The sequence below is a fragment of the Rosa chinensis genome, chromosome 2 (assembly GCF_002994745.2).
Source record: "Rosa chinensis cultivar Old Blush chromosome 2, RchiOBHm-V2, whole genome shotgun sequence".
Lineage (NCBI taxonomy): Eukaryota > Viridiplantae > Streptophyta > Magnoliopsida > Rosales > Rosaceae > Rosa > Rosa chinensis.
Window position 1 is genome coordinate 69,443,301 of NC_037089.1, and position 17,928 is coordinate 69,461,228.

The window sequence follows — 17,928 nt, forward strand, 5'->3', positions numbered from 1 at the left end:
GGTGTCTAGAATGGATCTGGAGAGTTTCAGCTCATTTCGAGTTCATTTGGTCAAGTGGCCGCTCCTTCTTCCTTGCTTGGCTCTGATTCTCCTAGCCGGAGTAAGAAAATATTCAAGGTTGACTTTTTAGTGCATTTTCATTCTTCTCCATCATTTCTAGGTAATTATGGACGTAACACTCATTTCTTCTTCATCTACTCCAATGTACCTAAAAATAGAAATTAAGTTAAAAATCGATTCGTTAAGGAATAACTAAGCAAAATGTGAGGAATTAACATTTAAAATATCACATTAAAATGCGCCTATCAATCAACACTCAAAAATCCGTCTCATGAGTATCTTCCGGGTTATCGTTATCGTTGGGGGACGCCTCAACGTCAGAACCTATTCTTGAGAATATAGAGCTCTATGAAACTTACACTAGTGTACATGAGACGTGGGATAGAAACTCCATCATAATTGATGATGTAGTTGCGCATTTCATTGCACATGAGTTTGTTGAGTCCAATGATATCGAACCACGCTCCGTTGATGAATGAATGCCCACGTAGAGAGTTTTTGGCCTAAATGGAAAGATGCGATCCAGGTTAAGATGGATTCTCTAACGAAGAGGAAGGTTTTCGAGCTAGAGATGCCAACACCTCCTAACATAGAACCTGTTGACTAATGGGTCTTCGTTAGAAAACGTGATGAGAAAAAGAGATGGCAATCTCGCCTTATGGCGCAAGGCTTCTCATAAAACGCCCTAGAATTGACTACGATGAGACATATTCTCTCGTAATGGATGTCATTGCACTCAACTACCTTGTCAGTTTGGTAGTTTCCGAATAACTGAACATGCAGCTTACAAATGTGGTCACTACGTATCTCTATAGGGATCTAGATACGGAATATACATGAAGGTTCATGGCGAACTTCATTTACCCAAGTCAAGAGGTTCTAGACCACGGAGCACGTTTACAATAAGGTTGAAACGCTCACTAAAGTGACTACTTGATTGGGAAGGGATATGCCCACGCGTTTCTATAACAGGTGTCGAATTCTATCGCGGTTCATGTTGGACATGATCTTCATTAGTAACCCTTAAAGAGTTAAGGGAAACCGCTGAACACTTGAAATCCGAGTTTGAGATGAAGGATTTTGGGAGAACACGATTATGTCTCGGTTTGGAACTTGAGCATCGTGTCGATAGATGCTTAGGCATTTTGACAAGGTTAAGCCTTCAAGCACCCCCATGATCGTCCGTAGTCTTGATCCTGGAAAGGATCCTATTCGTCGAAAGGATGATGACGAAGATGTGCTAGAGGCAGAAGTGCCTTACTTAGTACAATAGGCGCATTATTGTACTTATCCCAATGCACAAGACAGGACATCTCATATGTCGTGAACTTGTTAGCTAGATATACCTCTGCGCCAATGCGACGCCATTGGATTGGTGTAAAACATATCTTTCGATACTTGAGATGTATGAGTGATATGGGTTTGTTCTATCCCTACAAAGAGATTATGGATTCGGACTCATCACACACCAGGAACGCCGCCAACACTGGCCTACGTCCATTATCCCCATCCCAAAACGACATGTGTTTTGGAAGGTTTTGCTGACGTTGGGTATCTCTCTGACCCACACAATGGTCGCTCTCAAACTGGTTAAGTGTTCACCATGGGAAAAGACTGTGACGTCTTGGAGGTCTACATAATAGACCCTAGTCGCTATATTCTCGAACGATGCAGAGACTATTGCTCTTCACGAAGTGGTTCGTGAATGTATATGGATTAGATCCATAATTACGCATGTTCGAAGCAATTGTGGTTTGAAGTCTACCACAGATGAGCCTACGAGCGTTTAGGATAATGCTACTTGTTTTGAACAAATGAGGCAAGGCTACATCAAAAGCTACAACACCATGCATAATCAGCAACAACAGACTTTCCTCAAATACCAAAGGGAACTAGGTTCGATCTAAGGATAATGTGGCAGACTTGTTTACTAAGTCATTGCCCAAATCCACGTTCGAGAAACATGTGACAAGAATTGGATTGAGGGAATTATCTGAACTCCCATGATAGTAGTCATCAGGGGGAGGCGCAGACATCAGGGGGAGATGTCTACATGTTCACCTCGAAACGTGAAAGGTGTGTTGTGCTCTTTTTCCCCTTCGATCGAGGTTATTTTTGTCCCACTGGGTTTTTGTTACTCGGCAAGGTTTTTAACGAGGCAACGAGAGAAGCACCGCGTTTGGACAACACAAGGGGGAGTGTTTAAGGATATCTTTATTTGTGTTTAATCCAAACTCTAGGTTACTTGACCTAGTGGTAATAGGGTTCAATTAGAAGAATCTAGAGATTCTCTTTCCTTGTATGATTCTAACTCTATGCATTGTAATCTTCTATATAAAGAGGCATCTATTATCAATTAGAAGACACAGCAAATTCCTCTCAATTCTCGTTTCCCTAAAACACTTTTTAATTTTTTTTTTTTATAAAAACATTGACATGATAATGATTGATAATTTTGAGTTTTCTTCTTTTGTATCGCTTTTACAGTATCAGGTCAATTCTTTGTCTCAACTTGCCTTGCTTTTATCCCTGGCAAATAGGACGTTCAAAGAAAGATCGAAAGGTGACCGGCCAAGCTTTCACTGTTATTGTTTCTGTGATCGGCATCTATCAGGCCAGTTGTCGTAGTTATTACTGTTAGAGTTTGAATAGAAATCGGTTTCTATTGAGGAGGATTAGATTTGTCTCAAAGAGATCTCTCTAAGATTTTCTTCCTCACTCGGATCCATCTCAAGGGGATATTACCTCTCTAAGATTGTCTTCCTCACTCGGATCCATCTTAAGGGGATTTTCACCTCACTTGGATCTTCCTCAATGAGATTTCCAAACGGTGGTGGAATAGAATTCAGTTTTTGAACGGTTGAATTCAAAAGCACAAGTCTGATCAACTTACCTTTTGAATTTGAACTAAAGAGGTTATTGAAATGCAACTTACCTCTTCAATTTAAACTGAAGTGGTGTCTCAAACATTATATAAACCCACCAGGTCTTCCTCTCCAAAAAACACAGATTTATATTTCCTTCCTTTCCTTCATAGAGAAAAACACTTAGTACGTTCGATAGAATCCAAGGTCTGGTGCTAGGCTCTTGGATTATCGATAGTTGTATCCTGGTGGACAGAAGCCTAACGAACTACAAGCACTGAGTAGGGGTGAAATTCTGTCTAAAGGACATTGCCAATCTGCAAGCCTCTATCGAATCACAAGTCAGTTTCTCTTGCAATTACAATTCCTTTATCTCAGATACATATTGAGTATTGTAATCCATATATTATTGTATAAATTATTGCTGTAATTACTTATATATTGTGGAAGCATATTTTCAATTCATTGATACAAAACCAACAATCTTTAGACAGAATTTTCATGGATCAAGTATCAGTGAATGGTGTGAAAACTCATGTTGAGAAACCAGAAAAATTCAAGGGCGTGGACTTTAAACGCTGGCAACAAAAAATGTTGTTTTATCTAACAACATTGAACCTTGCTCATGTCGTGAAGGAAGAAGTTCCAAAGGCAGAAGGAGATGATGTGACTGCAGAACAATTGAATGCAATTGATGCCTGGAAACATTGTGAGTTTCTCTGCAGGAACTATATTCTCAATGGTCTGGATGATACTTTGTATGATGTATATAGGTCATACATCACTGCAAAGGAACTCTGGAATTCTTTGGAGAAAAAATACAAAGTTGATGACGCAGGTTCAAAGAAGTTCATTATTGGAAAATTTTTGAACTATAAGATGGTGGATAGCAAGACTGTTGTTAGTCAAGTTGATGAACTCCAAGTGATTATTCATGAACTTCATGATGAAGGTATGGTGATTAATGAAAGCTTTCAAGTTGGTTCTGTTATAGAAAAATTACCACCTTCTTGGAAGGATTTCAAAGTGCATTTGAAGCACAAGAAGAGTGAAATGACCATGGAGGATCTGGTTTTGAAACTACGAGTTCAAGAAGACCACCTGAAAAGTGAGAAGCAACCCGATGGATCTATCATCGAAGCCAAAGCAAATATGGTTGAGGGAGAAACTTCCAAACCAAAATTCAAAGGTCAGAAATTCAAAGGCAATAAACATGATGTCAAATATGCAACAAAGACCAAGAATTTCAAGAAAATTAAAGGTAGTTGCTGGGTGTGTGGAAAGCCTGGACACAAGGCACAAGAATGTCGCCACAAGAAAGATGCACCTGCTGCCATTAGGAACAACAACAACAACAACCAAGCAAATGTGGCTGTGGCTATGGAGGATTTTGTGGCTGTTGTTTCTGAAGTCAACTTGGTGAATGACAATAAGGACTGGTGGATTGATACTGGTGCGACAAGGCACATTTGTGGAGATAGAAATCTGTTTACCACCTATCAACCACTTAATGGTGAGGAGCAATTGTTCATGGGAAATGCATCTGCATCAAGTGTTGCTGGAAAGGGTAATGTGGTTTTGACATTCACTTCTGGGAAAAAACTCACTCTAACTGAGGTGCTACATGTTCCTGAAATTAGGAAGAATCTTGTGTCTGGTCCTTTGTTGAGCAACAAAGGATTTAAACTTGTTTTTGAATCTGACAAGTTCGTTCTCACTAAGGGAGGAACTTTTGTAGGAAAGGGTTACCTGGCAGAGGGGCTCTTCAAACTCAATCTGTATGTATATGATGTTTCTAATAATAATATAGATAATGCTTCTACTTACTTGCTTGAGTCTTCTAATTTATGGCATGCTAGATTGGGACATGTCAACTTTCGTTCTTTACAAAGAATGATTAATCTTGGTTTGCTACCAAAATGCACTATAGATGCTGCACATAAATGTGAAACTTGCACAGAATCAAAATTTGCAAGGCAAACTTTTAGATCAATTTTTGGTAGATCAAATGAGGTGTTGGGATTGATTCATAGTGACTTATGTGACTTTAAATCCACACCAACTCGTGGGGGAAAGAACTATTATGTTACTTTCATAGACGATTGCAGTAAGTACTGCTATGTGTATCTAATACATAGCAAAGATGAAACTTTGAATATGTTTAAGACATATAAGGCTGAAGTTGAGAATCAACTTGATAAGAAAATTAAAATCCTAAAGTCAGATAGAGGGGGTGAATATGAATCTAATGCATTTGCAGAATTTTGCTCTTTACATGGCATCATTCATCAAACTACTGCACCATATTCCCCGCAACAAAATGGAGTTGCTGAAAGAAAGAACAGAACATTTAAAGATATGATAAACTCCATGTTAAATAGCTCTGGACTTCCTCACAATTTGTGGGGTGAAGCATTACTTACTGCTAATGCAATCTTGAATAAAATTCCACACAAGGGAACTAACAAGTCTCCATATGAAATATGGAAAGGAAGAATGCCTTCGTATAAAACATTAAAAGTGTGGGGGTGCCTTGCTAAGGTTCAAATTCCTTTACCAAAGAGGAGCAAATTAGGACCAAAAACAATTGACTGTGTGTTTATTGGATTTGCCAATAATAGTGCAGCATATAGATTCTTAGTATTTAAATCAGAAGTGATTGATATACATGTAAATACTATTATAGAATCTGTGGATGCAGAGTTTTTTGAAGATATATTTCCATACAAAACTAGAGTATCTTCAAATAAAAGGAAATATGATTCAAGTCATATTGATGATGCTACATCATCTGGTGTACAAGGAAATGATATGGAACCAAATACTATCAATAATGACGATCAAGAATCAGACTTGGAACCAAGAAGGAGTAAGAGAAATAAAATTGCCAAGGACTTTGGACCCGAATTTCTTACTTATATAGTTGAGTCAGAACCACAAACATACAAAGATGCAATGACATCTCCAGATGCTCCTTTTTGGAAGGAAGCAATCAATAGTGAAGTTGAATCCATTTTGCAAAACCACACTTGGGAATTGGTTGACTTACCTCCTGGTAATAAACCAATTGGATATAAATGGATTTTCAAAAAGAAATTGAAACCAGATGGTACCATAGATAAGTATAAAGCTCGTCTAGTTGCAAAAGGATATCGTCAAAAAGAAGGGTTGGATTTCTTTGACACTTATTCACCGGTCACAAGAATTACATCTATAAGGATGCTAATTGCAATTGCATCGGTGTATAATCTGGAAATTCACCAAATGGATGTGAAGACTGCATTTTTAAATGGTGAATTAGATGAAGAAATATATATGGAACAACCGGAAGGGTTTGTGGTAAAAGGTCAAGAAAAGAAGGTTTGTAGACTTGTTAAATCCTTGTATGGACTTAAACAAGCTCCCAAACAATGGCATGAAAAGTTTGATCACACAATGACCACACATGGTTTTAAGATCAATGAATGTGACAAATGTGTTTACATAAAGAATTTTAAAAAATTCTTGTGTCATTATATGTTTATATGTAGATGACATGCTTATCTTCGGATCCAACTTAGATGTCATAAACTCCACAAAGAAAATGTTGAACTCTAAGTTTGATATGAAAGATATGGGAAGAGCTGATGTGATTCTTGGCATTCGCATTCAAAGGAGTGCAAATGGATATGGTTTAACTCAATCCCACTATGTGGAAAAAGTACTCAAGAAATTTGGTCACATTGATAGCAATCCTGCCGTAACTCCTTTTGATGCCAACAGCAAGTTAAAGAAAAATGTTGGTGAAGGTGTATCACAATTGGAGTACTCTCAGGTAATCGGATGTTTAATGTACATTATGAATAGTACTAGGCCGGATATAGCTTATTCCATAAGTAGGCTTAGTAGATACACCAACAATCCTGGAAAAGATCATTGGGAGGCTTTAATAAGAGTACTAAGGTACTTAAAGTATACCATTGATTATGGATTGCACTATACAAGATACCCTCCTGTACTGGAAGGCTATACCGATGCTAATTGGATTTCAGATTGCAATGAATCTAAATCCACAAGTGGATATGTCTTCACTCTTGGAGGTGCAGCAGTATCTTGGAAATCATCAAAGCAAACGTCTATAGCGCGATCAACAATGGAATCTGAATTTATAGCCTTAGATAAAGCTGGAGAAGAAGCAGAATGGCTTCGCAATTTCTTAGATGACATTCCATTGTGGCCTAAGCCTTTTACAGCTATTTGCATACATTGTGACTGCATGTCAGCAATAGCTAGAGCAAAAAGCCATATATATAATGGGAAATCGAGGCACATAAGACGTAGGCATAATACAATCAAGGAAATTCTCAAAAATGGAACTATTTCCATTGACTATGTTAAATCAAAAGAGAATATTGCAGATCCTCTTACAAAAGGTATACCTAGAGAGCAAGTAAAGTATACATCGAGGGGAATGGGTTTAAAGCCAATTCAATGAATCAAACTTGGCGGAAACCTAACCTAGTTGATTGGAGATCTCATGGTCTAGGTTCAATAGGCAAACTAGTTGAGTAAGATTCAAAACTTTGAACACACAACATAACTCATTCCTAAGATGGGAAAAGTGTGTTACCTGTGACGAAGTGAAAGGTTGAATTCAATATTCTTAATGACACTAATCTCTTACATTTCAAGAGGAATATAGCAGGATATTCATAAATTAGGTGTCACCTATACGAGAGTAAATGTGGGGTCGCATTTATGAGAATTACATGGCTAAGTTCTCTAAAGCTCTCATGAATCCGGGATTTGTTCAGGACCAAAATGAACACAAACGTATGAACTGAAAAGTGTCGGAAGTGATACGTGTGATGCTTGTTGTCTTGGCCTACTACAACGGTGAACAGTTCAAGATTTTATATCCACTGTGTCACCAAGTACGTCCGATAAGTATTCACTAAGGTAGGTTCAAGTCCAAAAGACACCTCTCCTGATGCGTATCAATTCCAAATTTCTCTCGAAATGTTTCATCATTAGTACAATTCTGCCATAGCTCCTTATATTCATCTTTCTATTCAAATGTGGGGGACTGTTAGAGTTTGAATAGAAATCGGTTTCTATTGAGGAGGATTAGATTTGTCTCAAAGAGATCTCTCTAAGATTTTCTTCCTCACTCGGATCCATCTCAAGGGGATATTACCTCTCTAAGATTGTCTTCCTCACTCGGATCCATCTCAAGGGGATTTTCACCTCACTTGGATCTTCCTCAATGAGATTTCCAAACGGTGGTGGAATAGAATTCAGTTTTTGAACGGTTGAATTCAAAAGTACAAGTCTGATCAACTTACCTTTTGAATTTGAACTAAAGAGGTTATTGAAAGGCAACTTACCTCTTCAATTTAAACTGAAGTGGTGTCTCAAACATTATATAAACCCACCAGGTCTTCCTCTCCAAAAAACACAGATTTATTTTTCCTTCCTTTCCTTCATAGAGAAAAACACTTAGTACGTTCGCTAGAATCCAAGGTCTGGTGCTAGGCTCTTGGATTATCGATAGTTGTATCCTGGTGGACAGAAGCCTAACGAACTACAAGCACTGAGTAGGGTGAAATTCTGTCTAAAGGACATTGCCAATCTGCAAGCCTCTATCGAATCACAAGTCAGTTTCTCTTGCAATTACAATTCCTTTATCTCAGATACATATTGAGTATTGTAATCCATATATTATTGTATAAATTATTGCTGTAATTACTTATATATTGTGGAAGCATATTTTCAATTCATTGATACAAAACCAACAATCACCTTCATTATTCGTTCACACATTGACTACAAATTCTGCATGTTGGTTGAAATTGAATAAACAGAGGGCCTGACCCCATCTTTTATATATAGATGATGCACGCCTTGAAATTATTGGTTCCAAAGATAACTTCCTTTCTCAAACGAAAAGGAAAAAGTGGATTCGCCTTGATCAGGTCATACATCATCTTCAATTTACGTTTAGGTTGCTTGACTTGCTTCTTTCTTTCTTTCTTTTTCTTTAGAATTCTGAGCTAGCTTGTTGTACGGTACTGTCTTTCAAGTTGAGCATGCTTAATTCGATTGTGCATGCATGGTTTGTTTTAGTATATGTACGTACGTGCATTTCCTTAGCTAAGATGTCTACCCAAATTGTTAATTTTAACAAGAAGCTGGAAACAATGTGCTACCGAATAAAAACCCAGTACTAGATGTAAATCATGTAATAGCTAGTTGCTGGCATTAATATATTACATCTAGTTTATTTCAGGGTGCTTTTGCAATTAAAGTCGACCACCAAAGAAAAACTTTGATTTGTTCTCTTGCATATCCATAACAAGAAGATGATGAATTGTGTTTTCTGCCCTTCTATTAGGTACGGGGAATTCGATTTGAGTTTACTGAGGGCGCTATGGCGCAGCAGAGGCTATGAGCATGAGGATAGACGGAGCACCATGGGGAAACATCCCACTTGATGTCATCACATCGATTGAAATCTCTTATCACGGTAAACTCAACATCCTTGCCCATCCAAATCGTGATTGCCCAGCAAAGAGTATTCACGAGTCTAAAGAGTAAAGACCACTCTGAAAGCCATAAGACGTTGGGTAATGTAGCAAGCAGTTCCAAAATCCCCAGTCATGATGGCAATGCTGAAGATTATTGCCATGAATGGCGTCATAAGAAGTTTGGTGCAGCAAGTACCTTCAAATACGATCCTGAAATTTGGGAGACGTCATGATTAGTAATTACTGTTGTCTGTATTAATTGATGAAATTAAGAATATAAAATCTTGGGGCCAGCAAGCACTTCGAAATTAATTTTGAGGTTCTCCAACCCTCATTTAATTTTATGAATTTGAATAAAGGAAGTACCACACGCAACCTCTGAATAACATACGAATTCATTTAAATGTATGAGGTCTGGAGGGAGAATTTCATATCTATATTTCCATATTTCGTAGAGGTTTAAAACTGGACGGCACGTTCTAAACATGAATTCTAACCCCCGGCCAGAACCATTCACGTTTATGTGACATTGATCGAGGTATTACATAAAGTATATGAAGAAGAACTGCAAAGGTCATGAGTTCGATTCTCATTGACATATGTAAGGGTGGGGTGGGCTAAGGGAAAAAAAAAACTGCAAAACCCGATTCTCGGATGTCAAAGTATCAATCAATTAGTCACTGCATCAGTTAACTATATTCTCGGATGTCTTCATCCAATTTACGGCTGAACGGAACAAAAGGAAAAAGTAACTATAAAGATAACTCTATTGCTTATCAAACACAAGTAAAGGCAGAATCCATTATAAACTAATATCAAGTAACGACAAAGAAGAAGAACAACACCATGACAGTATGTAAGAACCAAATCGAAATTGAGCTATTTATTCATCCAAGAATGAATCGAAAACATCAGCCTTTGTTATCTAGGAAGTGCTGGTTGAGGAGCTGGAAGGCTATACAAGGATTTCAGCTGCCTACTGATGAGCTTACTGTTATGGAGAGCCAGCTGAAGTTCCAGATCATCAGACCACCATTGCTCTAATCCATGAGCTTCCAGAAACTTCTGGTTTCCCTTTGACATCACAAATAGCTTTGCTGCTACTTGCCCAGTTGTTGAACTTGGACCCACATTCTCCTTCCCGGCATTATTTCCTTCTATTCCATCAGGGTCAGTATAAGAGCAGCAGATGTAGTCACTATTATTTACATAAAGATGAGGAACCCATTTTCCCAATCCTACACCAGGAGGACCCTTTAAACCAGATAACCAGTTCTTCAATCCAAAACCAATAGCCTTGTCCTCCTCATTATTGACCTGAGTTTCACTACTCATAGGAAGCATTGATTTAAATCTCTTCCAAGCAAATCCTGCTTTCTCTCCAATATTTCGGAAGCTCATTGCCAGAGAAACTGAAGGTGGATTGAATAAGTGAGTCTCTACATACATCCCTTCTTTAGCTAATGCCTTTCCCACTTGTAGAGCAAAACCAGCTCCTAAAGAATGGCCTGCAATGCATACATTACTGCTTCCATACCTTTCTGCAACAGTTTTCAGAGCCTCCAGAGCTACTTTGAACCTGATAGATCCCTTCAAGCTCTCCCAAGCAAGAAAACGAAGGTCATCTTCGATATCCCTTCGCATCGTTGGGCCTTTGAGTAATGTTCCTCTAAGTGCTAAAACAGCTCTTGGTGCCCCACTGGGTCTCATGACTACAAAATCCGCAAGTGCTGCAGATCGATCCCACTCCAGAATTGCACCAAAAATGGATCCATCCCTTTCATCAATTAAAGTTTGTGTTAGTTTATACTTAAAAGGTATCCACCACTTTGGGGCAAGAGCATTGTCTGCATCTCTGTTCTCCTGTCTATCAAGTTCAAGTAAGTAGATTGCTTGTATGAAGCATGCAATGACAGTTCTTTTGTAATTCCCATCCTTCCTGCACGAAAGAAAAACCACTCAATTCAACAAAACTTGATAACCAAAAAGCAAGGATACATAAGGCATGCCATGCGATAAGGCAATATTTACTACCTAAGATGAAATCCACCAACTTGGGAGTAAGGAATATATTCCAATAAGGAGATCAAGCATTTGATTTGATAATTCTAAATCCAAAAATGTAAGTTAACGATACCAAATAACCACAATCAAACTAGGGTGTACAACCAGTAATGTAGTCAAACATACCAATTAGGCAATTACAGAGTTACCAAATATATACCCAATATGGAATCTAAACTGGTAAAATTACCTTATCTCATTATTAACTTTCCATACAAAGACTAGTAAACTGTTATGAACTCAGAAATCCACAAAGCCAGTAGCACACAAATAAGGAAAAATTCAAAACAATCATGCACCTTGATAATCGGGTAATGGATCAAACATAAATGAATAATCCCAGCAAACATAAAATGAATAGTCCTAGATTGATAGATCTGAGAATCTGAGATCCATGATGGATTTCCCTAATTTATCAAAGCTCTAATCAAAACACAAAACCCTGTTTCAAAGTGAGCATCTTTCTCTAACTAAACCAACAAACTAAACCTGAAACCTATTCATTCTTATCTAAATTTCCAACACACCCTCTCTGCCACAAATTTACACCATCAATTTCACATCTTTCAAGAAATTTCTAGACACTGAGAAAACCCAAGACTCCAGAAATGTAAAAGACCGAAACTTTCATATCAAATTGGTCTCCCAGATCATCCAACCTATCCAAAACCTCATCAAATCGAAGAACCAAGCACTAAAACCATACCAACTCACAAATAACCGAAATGGGTACTTACCAACTGGAGCTGATATTGTCTCTCCAATTGGGCGAACACAATTTCCGAGGACCCGAGACGTGGAAAGAGTAGGGATGAGGCTGCGCTTCCACAACTTCCTGAACGACACCGCGCTTTTCCATTAACACTGCGGCGGCACCGCCTGTTTCTTCTTCTGGAGCTTCGCTTTGTTTTGGGGCTCCTTGCATGGTCTCGGATGTGGGTTTTAGGCGGAAAAGGATGGTTTTTTTTGTTTCTGGGTTTGAGATGTGTGGAGGGTTTTGATTTGGTATTGGATTCGATGCCTTTAATTTATGATGGTGATTCGAAACGCCTGGTTTTTGTTGGTCTCCTCCACCCAACGGTCATATTTCTTCTCAGATCAGGTGTTCAAAGTGAAGTGACCGTTTCGTCCCTGTTCAAATGCAAAAACCCCTTGAGGGAAGGAATATGCTTTCCATTTTTTTTTATTTTTATTTTGGTCCTTGCCAATTTCTTTTTCTTCGTTTTAGAAGCAAATGCCCCCATGTCTGTCTTTACTCTTTAAACGTACGTCTAAACATTTTTTTTTTCTTTTCTGTTGTTAGATCATAAGAAAAATTTGGCTATAGATCTAAAATTATGAAACGAGAAAAAAATATTTGAACTCGTAACCGCACAAATATAAAGATATTAATTTATTGTTAATAAGTATACCATTATTTTTGTACAAGTTGTACAATTTAAATGAACTCGAAGTTTCCTTCTCTACGTTGATGTATGCAAAGGTATGATAGATGTACAATTTCCCCCTTCTTCATTTCTTCAAGTAGAGAAGAGGTAATATACAAGGCATTTCTTAATGGACAATATATATGAAGGCTATATTGGTCATTTAGTGGGACGTCCCTTCCTGAGGCTTTGGCATTGGTTTGCAAGTTGAATTATGTTATGGGCGGTGGGGCACCGTGGTTAACGAAGTCAAAGGCAATGCTCATTTGGCTTCCTTAGTCTCGAAGTTCAAATTATTAGGAGGAAGGATCCAAAAAAGAAAACTCTGGGCTGGTTTAGTGAAATAATTGCAAAAATTTAAGAAGTAATTACTATGGAATGTGAGGATGTTATTTGCAATGAAGGAGCTTTTTCCCATTTTGGAGGGATGTGTGAATGTGCTTTAGCTTGTGGTACATCTGTGTGGAGGAGGTTTTTCCCAATTTTTAGCCCAATACCTTATAAATTGAGGTGGGTGTAATGCAACAGAATTTTGGAGACCAACTGAATTATAGACCTCAAATGGCATGGCAAAGGAACCTTGTAAACTCACAGGTCACACAAAACAATGGCCCTGAGTCTAACTGCTGCTTGTCTATACCCAAACCCTTCTTTCTCTTCTCCTTCTTGTTCTTCTAGTCCTTCTTCATTTCTAAACCCAAAGCGCAAACCCCCTCTCAAGCCTTACCCTTATCCATCTTCTTTCAGAACACCTGCTGCTCAGTCTGAGGGAGCTGAGAGTTGGATTAAAGAGGAAGACCGTTCTGCTTCTTCATCTGGTCAGTATATATAATACGAAATATTGTTCGCTTATCGTCTTTGAGTAGCATATAATGAATTATGTTGTTGTTTAGGATGACTGAATTCTCTGTATGTTTCTTACAACTAGTTCAGCAAAGTATGATTCTACAGCTTTACAATAATGTCAAGTGCACTGAGGACTATGGCGATTCTTTAAATACTAATAAACTGGAAGTTTGCCTGCAAACCATGAAGTTTTATTTGCCTATGATGAGATGGAATTTTGAATTAGATTGTCTTTCATGGCTTAATAGAAAGAGGCCTTATATATGGCTAAACTCATAGGACTAAACACATTACTCATTAGCATAATTGAATATTTGAAGCACCCCTTAGGACTAAACTCATACTAGTTAGCATAATTGAACATTTGAAGCAACCCTTGTGCAGCAAGTTTCATATTTTCTCGATTTGGTAGCATCATGGAACTGCATACTCTGCCTGTACTATACAACGGTCGGTACTCATCATCTTCGAACACTTGCTTTATCTGGTTTTGAATTAACATTAAAGTCATAGAAGCCTCCAATTTAATCAAAACAGCTTCACCTGATCATTGTTATATAGCAATGTGATTTAACAGTCTATTTAGTACTTCGATTTTGTAACGTTAACAGGTGTTTTAAGTTTTAACCAACTTCTATAGTTTCAACTTTAGATAACTAGATAACTCAACCTTCGTTCACTTGCCATCAGTAGATGCTGTTCTGGAGTTGATTAGCTGAAATTTAGATACAAGGATGCTTAGACTAAATTCAGATTATGCTGACTTCATTCTAAACACATCTGATATGCCTGCTGTTACAGGATCTTCATCGTCTGCTCAAACACGTCTGGATCTTTTGGAGCAACTTACCTCAACTAGCTCATCAGTTGACGGAGGTATGCAAATTCTGTCCATAAATTGAAACAGGTATGTCATATGTGTCTCAGAAAATTTGAAGAAACATAATGCTAAGAATTACATATTTGATTAATTACTAGGTTATGAGAGTGATGCTAGCTCCCAAAAACTTACGATCCGTGAGCAACTAGCACAGTTGTTTGCGGATAGAGATAGTGATTTCACAATTCCACTGGGTAAAAAGTTCAAAAAGGTGAGTCCCAAGGTTTTAACCATCTCACAGAAGCGGAACATCAGAAGACAGGCTTACTTAAATGAAGTATCTCAGAGGAATGATTCAACTTTCTTTGCCACCATTGGAGCATTTGTACTTGTTCCACCTCTTGTAATATTAGGAATTGCTATAGCAACAGGCTATGTACAGCTGAGTTTCCTTAATTAATTTGGAGATGCTGTATGTGCTTCATAAGTTCATATATTTCCTCTCTTTCCCTTTTATACTAATTTGGTCTACCAATTGCAGTGGCTTTACTTTCTAGTAAGGTGGTTTGACCTGTTGATAATAACTTTAGTATCATTCATGCACCCTTTCTAAGAGCTCAGGATGTTCTCTCTTACAGCATTGCAGCTTAAAATTGTACTTTACGTAACTGTATCTGGTTTCTGTTAAGTTTGGTTAGCTTCAGCAATGAGCTGTGCATGAAAGCAAAACTATTTCATTTTGGCCAGAGATTCTATATCACTTATAGTCTGAAGTATCTTAATGAGCTTGACACAGTTAAATTCAACTTTGGTAATTTCTGCATTGTTTGTGCGGTTAATGAAATCGCAAACTTCAAATACTAGCAAGCTAGAAAACATCAGCGATTCATCTTATTATTCAAGAGATCCTCATCCCAACACCCAATTTTCACCTGCTATGGACACCATCACCGAGTTCCTATTGCAAAAAAAAAAAAAAAAAAAAAGGTCCTAAATATATATATTCTGTATATAAGAAAAATAATGAAAAAGGAAAAAGGAGAAATTCCATGTTACTTAAAACAAGTCATTTGGTACTTGCTTTCTTAACAAGACTCTGCCGGGGCAACTTCCTTTTGCTTGTCTCTTGGCAAAACCACTTGATCTGTGGTGGCCCCTTTGGATTCATTACCCAAACTCACTCCTTGCTTATGTATATAAACCCATTTGTCTTGGAACAGGTAGAAGAAGGTAATGAAACATACTTCAGCTGTGAAAACTATGGTCCAAAACTTTATGCCTTTTGATGTCTTCTCTTGGTAGGCTACTAAACCTGTGTATATGTTGAGTACCCCAAGCAGAGATACTGCAGTTCCAAGCATCCAATGCACCAAAAACCACATGCTTCTTCCTTTGGACCCCCTGTAGAGGATTAAAGGAAATCAAAACCATTTAACCTTTTGTATTCCCAGTAAACCCTGTAACCTTCAAATGAGGACAAAGTGGACATCTGGTGGTTTACCTTTGTGGCCTTACAATGCCAATTAGAGCTTGTAGCCATATCAGACCATAGAGGCCAACCCCAATCCTTTGGTGCCTATTGTTGAAGGAGTTGTTGAAGTTTCTGAAGGACATTACAGCTCCTGCTGTTGAAAGAAGTAGAGAGAGTATCTGTTGCACATAAAGTACCCAAATTACATTGAAGTCATGTGGTAATCAAAACCCAGGACATCTAATTTACTTGATGTGATTTGAGATATGGGCAAATGAAGCACCTAACACTATAATTATGTTCCACAGATATACCATCTGCTAAGTTTCAAACAACCAGAAAACAAAAAAAAGGATCAGAAAGCATTGAACTTTCAATGAACCAGGAATTTATAATCATTGTCTTCTCTTGGCCTCTAAGCATAAATGATAATCTCCTTGGATATAAATTCTTTTGATTACTTAATTAGTTTTCAACTAACTAATAAGTAATCATTTCACTTTTAATCTGGCTTCACCACGTTTGGAAGTAAGACTAACAGTGGGGTATCTAAAACGAATAAACAAAGTCTGGAGCATCGTTTTATTCATTAACAGTGTCTTTTTCAAGTGAAAGAAATCAAAAATTATCAAAATGTAGTGGTTAATGTAACAGGAAATAGATGAACTTGCCTCTGATAAAGCATGAACATAGAATAGAATTCTGAGTCTTCTTCTACATTGCACTCTGTGTGACATTCTAATGGCCAGTAGTCCTACCGGCGTCAAGAACCCCATTGAAGCCCAAAGCAGAAACCCATGAAGCTTAATTTCGAATGATAGTTTGCGACTCATGTGCTACAACATCATCACCAAAAATCTGAGTAAACACTGAAGCATTTGAACTGTAATGGAAGCATAATAAGAACATAAAAGCTAATTCATACCTTATGAATGTGTTCTTTGTGATTGCTTACACCTTTCACATGTTCTTGGGATGAAGTGAAAAGTGGTGAAACAAGAAAAAGAATACAGAAGAAACCCAAGTTGTGCAGAAACCTCATCCTGCTTTCTCTATGAAAATGAAGCACACAACCCAACTTCTGGAATAAGCACTTCTTATGCTGGTGAAGCTTGGATGTCAGTTACAGACCATTATAAGGCTTAGTGCCTCCCAGCATTTGGATTGTCAGCACTGCTCAACCACAAACAAACTAGCTACCCCACTGAAAAATATTGAGATAGAGGTGCCAAAATGGGAAGATAATAAAGTTGAAGAAAGGTGGTGAAGAATTCTGAGATTAGTATTGGTAGATGCTGTTTCTTTTTGGGTTAAAGAAGGTATAGTGGGATTCTCTCATGTAATAGACAGGAATTGCATGGATGGTGATGGTAGCTAGCTGGTCTAAGTAAGAAGACTAGGTAGTGAGAAAGTAAAGTGAAGGATAATTGGGATGAATTGATATTTCAACCCTAGTGGGGTTCACTGCTACTTTGACAGGCCTTTTGGGTGTATGGAACAGAATGTGGAATTTCAGAGCAAAAAGAATGTCAGGTTTTCAATGCTCAAAGAGAAAATTGACATTGTGGGTTCACTAGTATACATTATCTTCTGCTTCCCACTAACCCCTGCGCTCCATACCATTCTTGAACGTATAAGTGTATAACATATTTCACCAACCCATTGAAAAAACACAACCATTCACACTTACACTTAGAAGTATAAGACATTGTTTTTTAGCATGCATCAAGTATGATACATGTTTATTTGTAGATTCAAATTTGTTTTCTCCACAATGTTAGTTAATTTAGATTGTAAAACCTTTTAAACTAGTTTAGGATTTCGGGTGTAGATTATGGGGTTTCGGACTACACGAAACCCTAAACTCGAA

At 37.8% G+C, this 17,928-nt stretch overlaps 3 protein-coding genes across 5 annotated transcripts; 1 reads left to right on the top strand and 2 right to left on the bottom strand.

Moving 5' to 3' along the window:
- Positions 1-10,203: 10,203 nt before the first annotated feature.
- LOC112188133 (GDSL esterase/lipase At4g10955) lies at positions 10,204-12,566 on the bottom strand. The gene is made up of 2 exons (XM_024327180.2): positions 12,232-12,566; positions 10,204-11,369 (listed from the first exon to the last, which is right to left on the bottom strand). Exons 1-2 carry the CDS (start codon positions 12,417-12,419, stop codon positions 10,352-10,354), a joined length of 1,206 nt encoding a protein of 401 aa, XP_024182948.1. The 5' UTR covers positions 12,420-12,566; the 3' UTR covers positions 10,204-10,351.
- Positions 12,567-13,432: 866 nt separating this feature from the next.
- LOC112185550 lies at positions 13,433-15,083 on the top strand. 2 transcript variants are annotated; one of them, XM_024323810.2, is made up of 4 exons: positions 13,433-13,739; positions 14,152-14,217; positions 14,569-14,643; positions 14,746-15,083. In XM_024323810.2, the coding sequence occupies exons 1-4, from the start codon at positions 13,529-13,531 to the stop codon at positions 15,045-15,047; spliced, it is 654 nt and encodes a 217-aa protein (XP_024179578.1). In that variant the 5' UTR covers positions 13,433-13,528; the 3' UTR covers positions 15,048-15,083. The 2 variants fall into 2 exon arrangements, with proteins under 2 accessions (XP_024179578.1, XP_024179579.1); XM_024323811.2 differs by lacking the exon at positions 14,152-14,217 and having other exon boundaries at positions 13,440-13,739.
- Positions 15,084-15,246: 163 nt separating this feature from the next.
- Positions 15,247-17,421, bottom strand: LOC112185549 (cytochrome b561 domain-containing protein At2g30890). 2 transcript variants are annotated; one of them, XM_040513952.1, is made up of 5 exons: positions 16,984-17,421; positions 16,730-16,894; positions 16,089-16,237; positions 15,669-15,988; positions 15,247-15,545 (listed from the first exon to the last, which is right to left on the bottom strand). In XM_040513952.1, exons 1-4 carry the CDS (start codon positions 17,098-17,100, stop codon positions 15,673-15,675), a joined length of 747 nt encoding a protein of 248 aa, XP_040369886.1. In that variant the 5' UTR covers positions 17,101-17,421; the 3' UTR covers positions 15,247-15,545; positions 15,669-15,672. The 2 variants fall into 2 exon arrangements, with proteins under 2 accessions (XP_040369886.1, XP_024179577.1); XM_024323809.2 differs by having other exon boundaries at positions 15,457-15,988; positions 16,984-17,420.
- Positions 17,422-17,928: the final 507 nt, after the last annotated feature.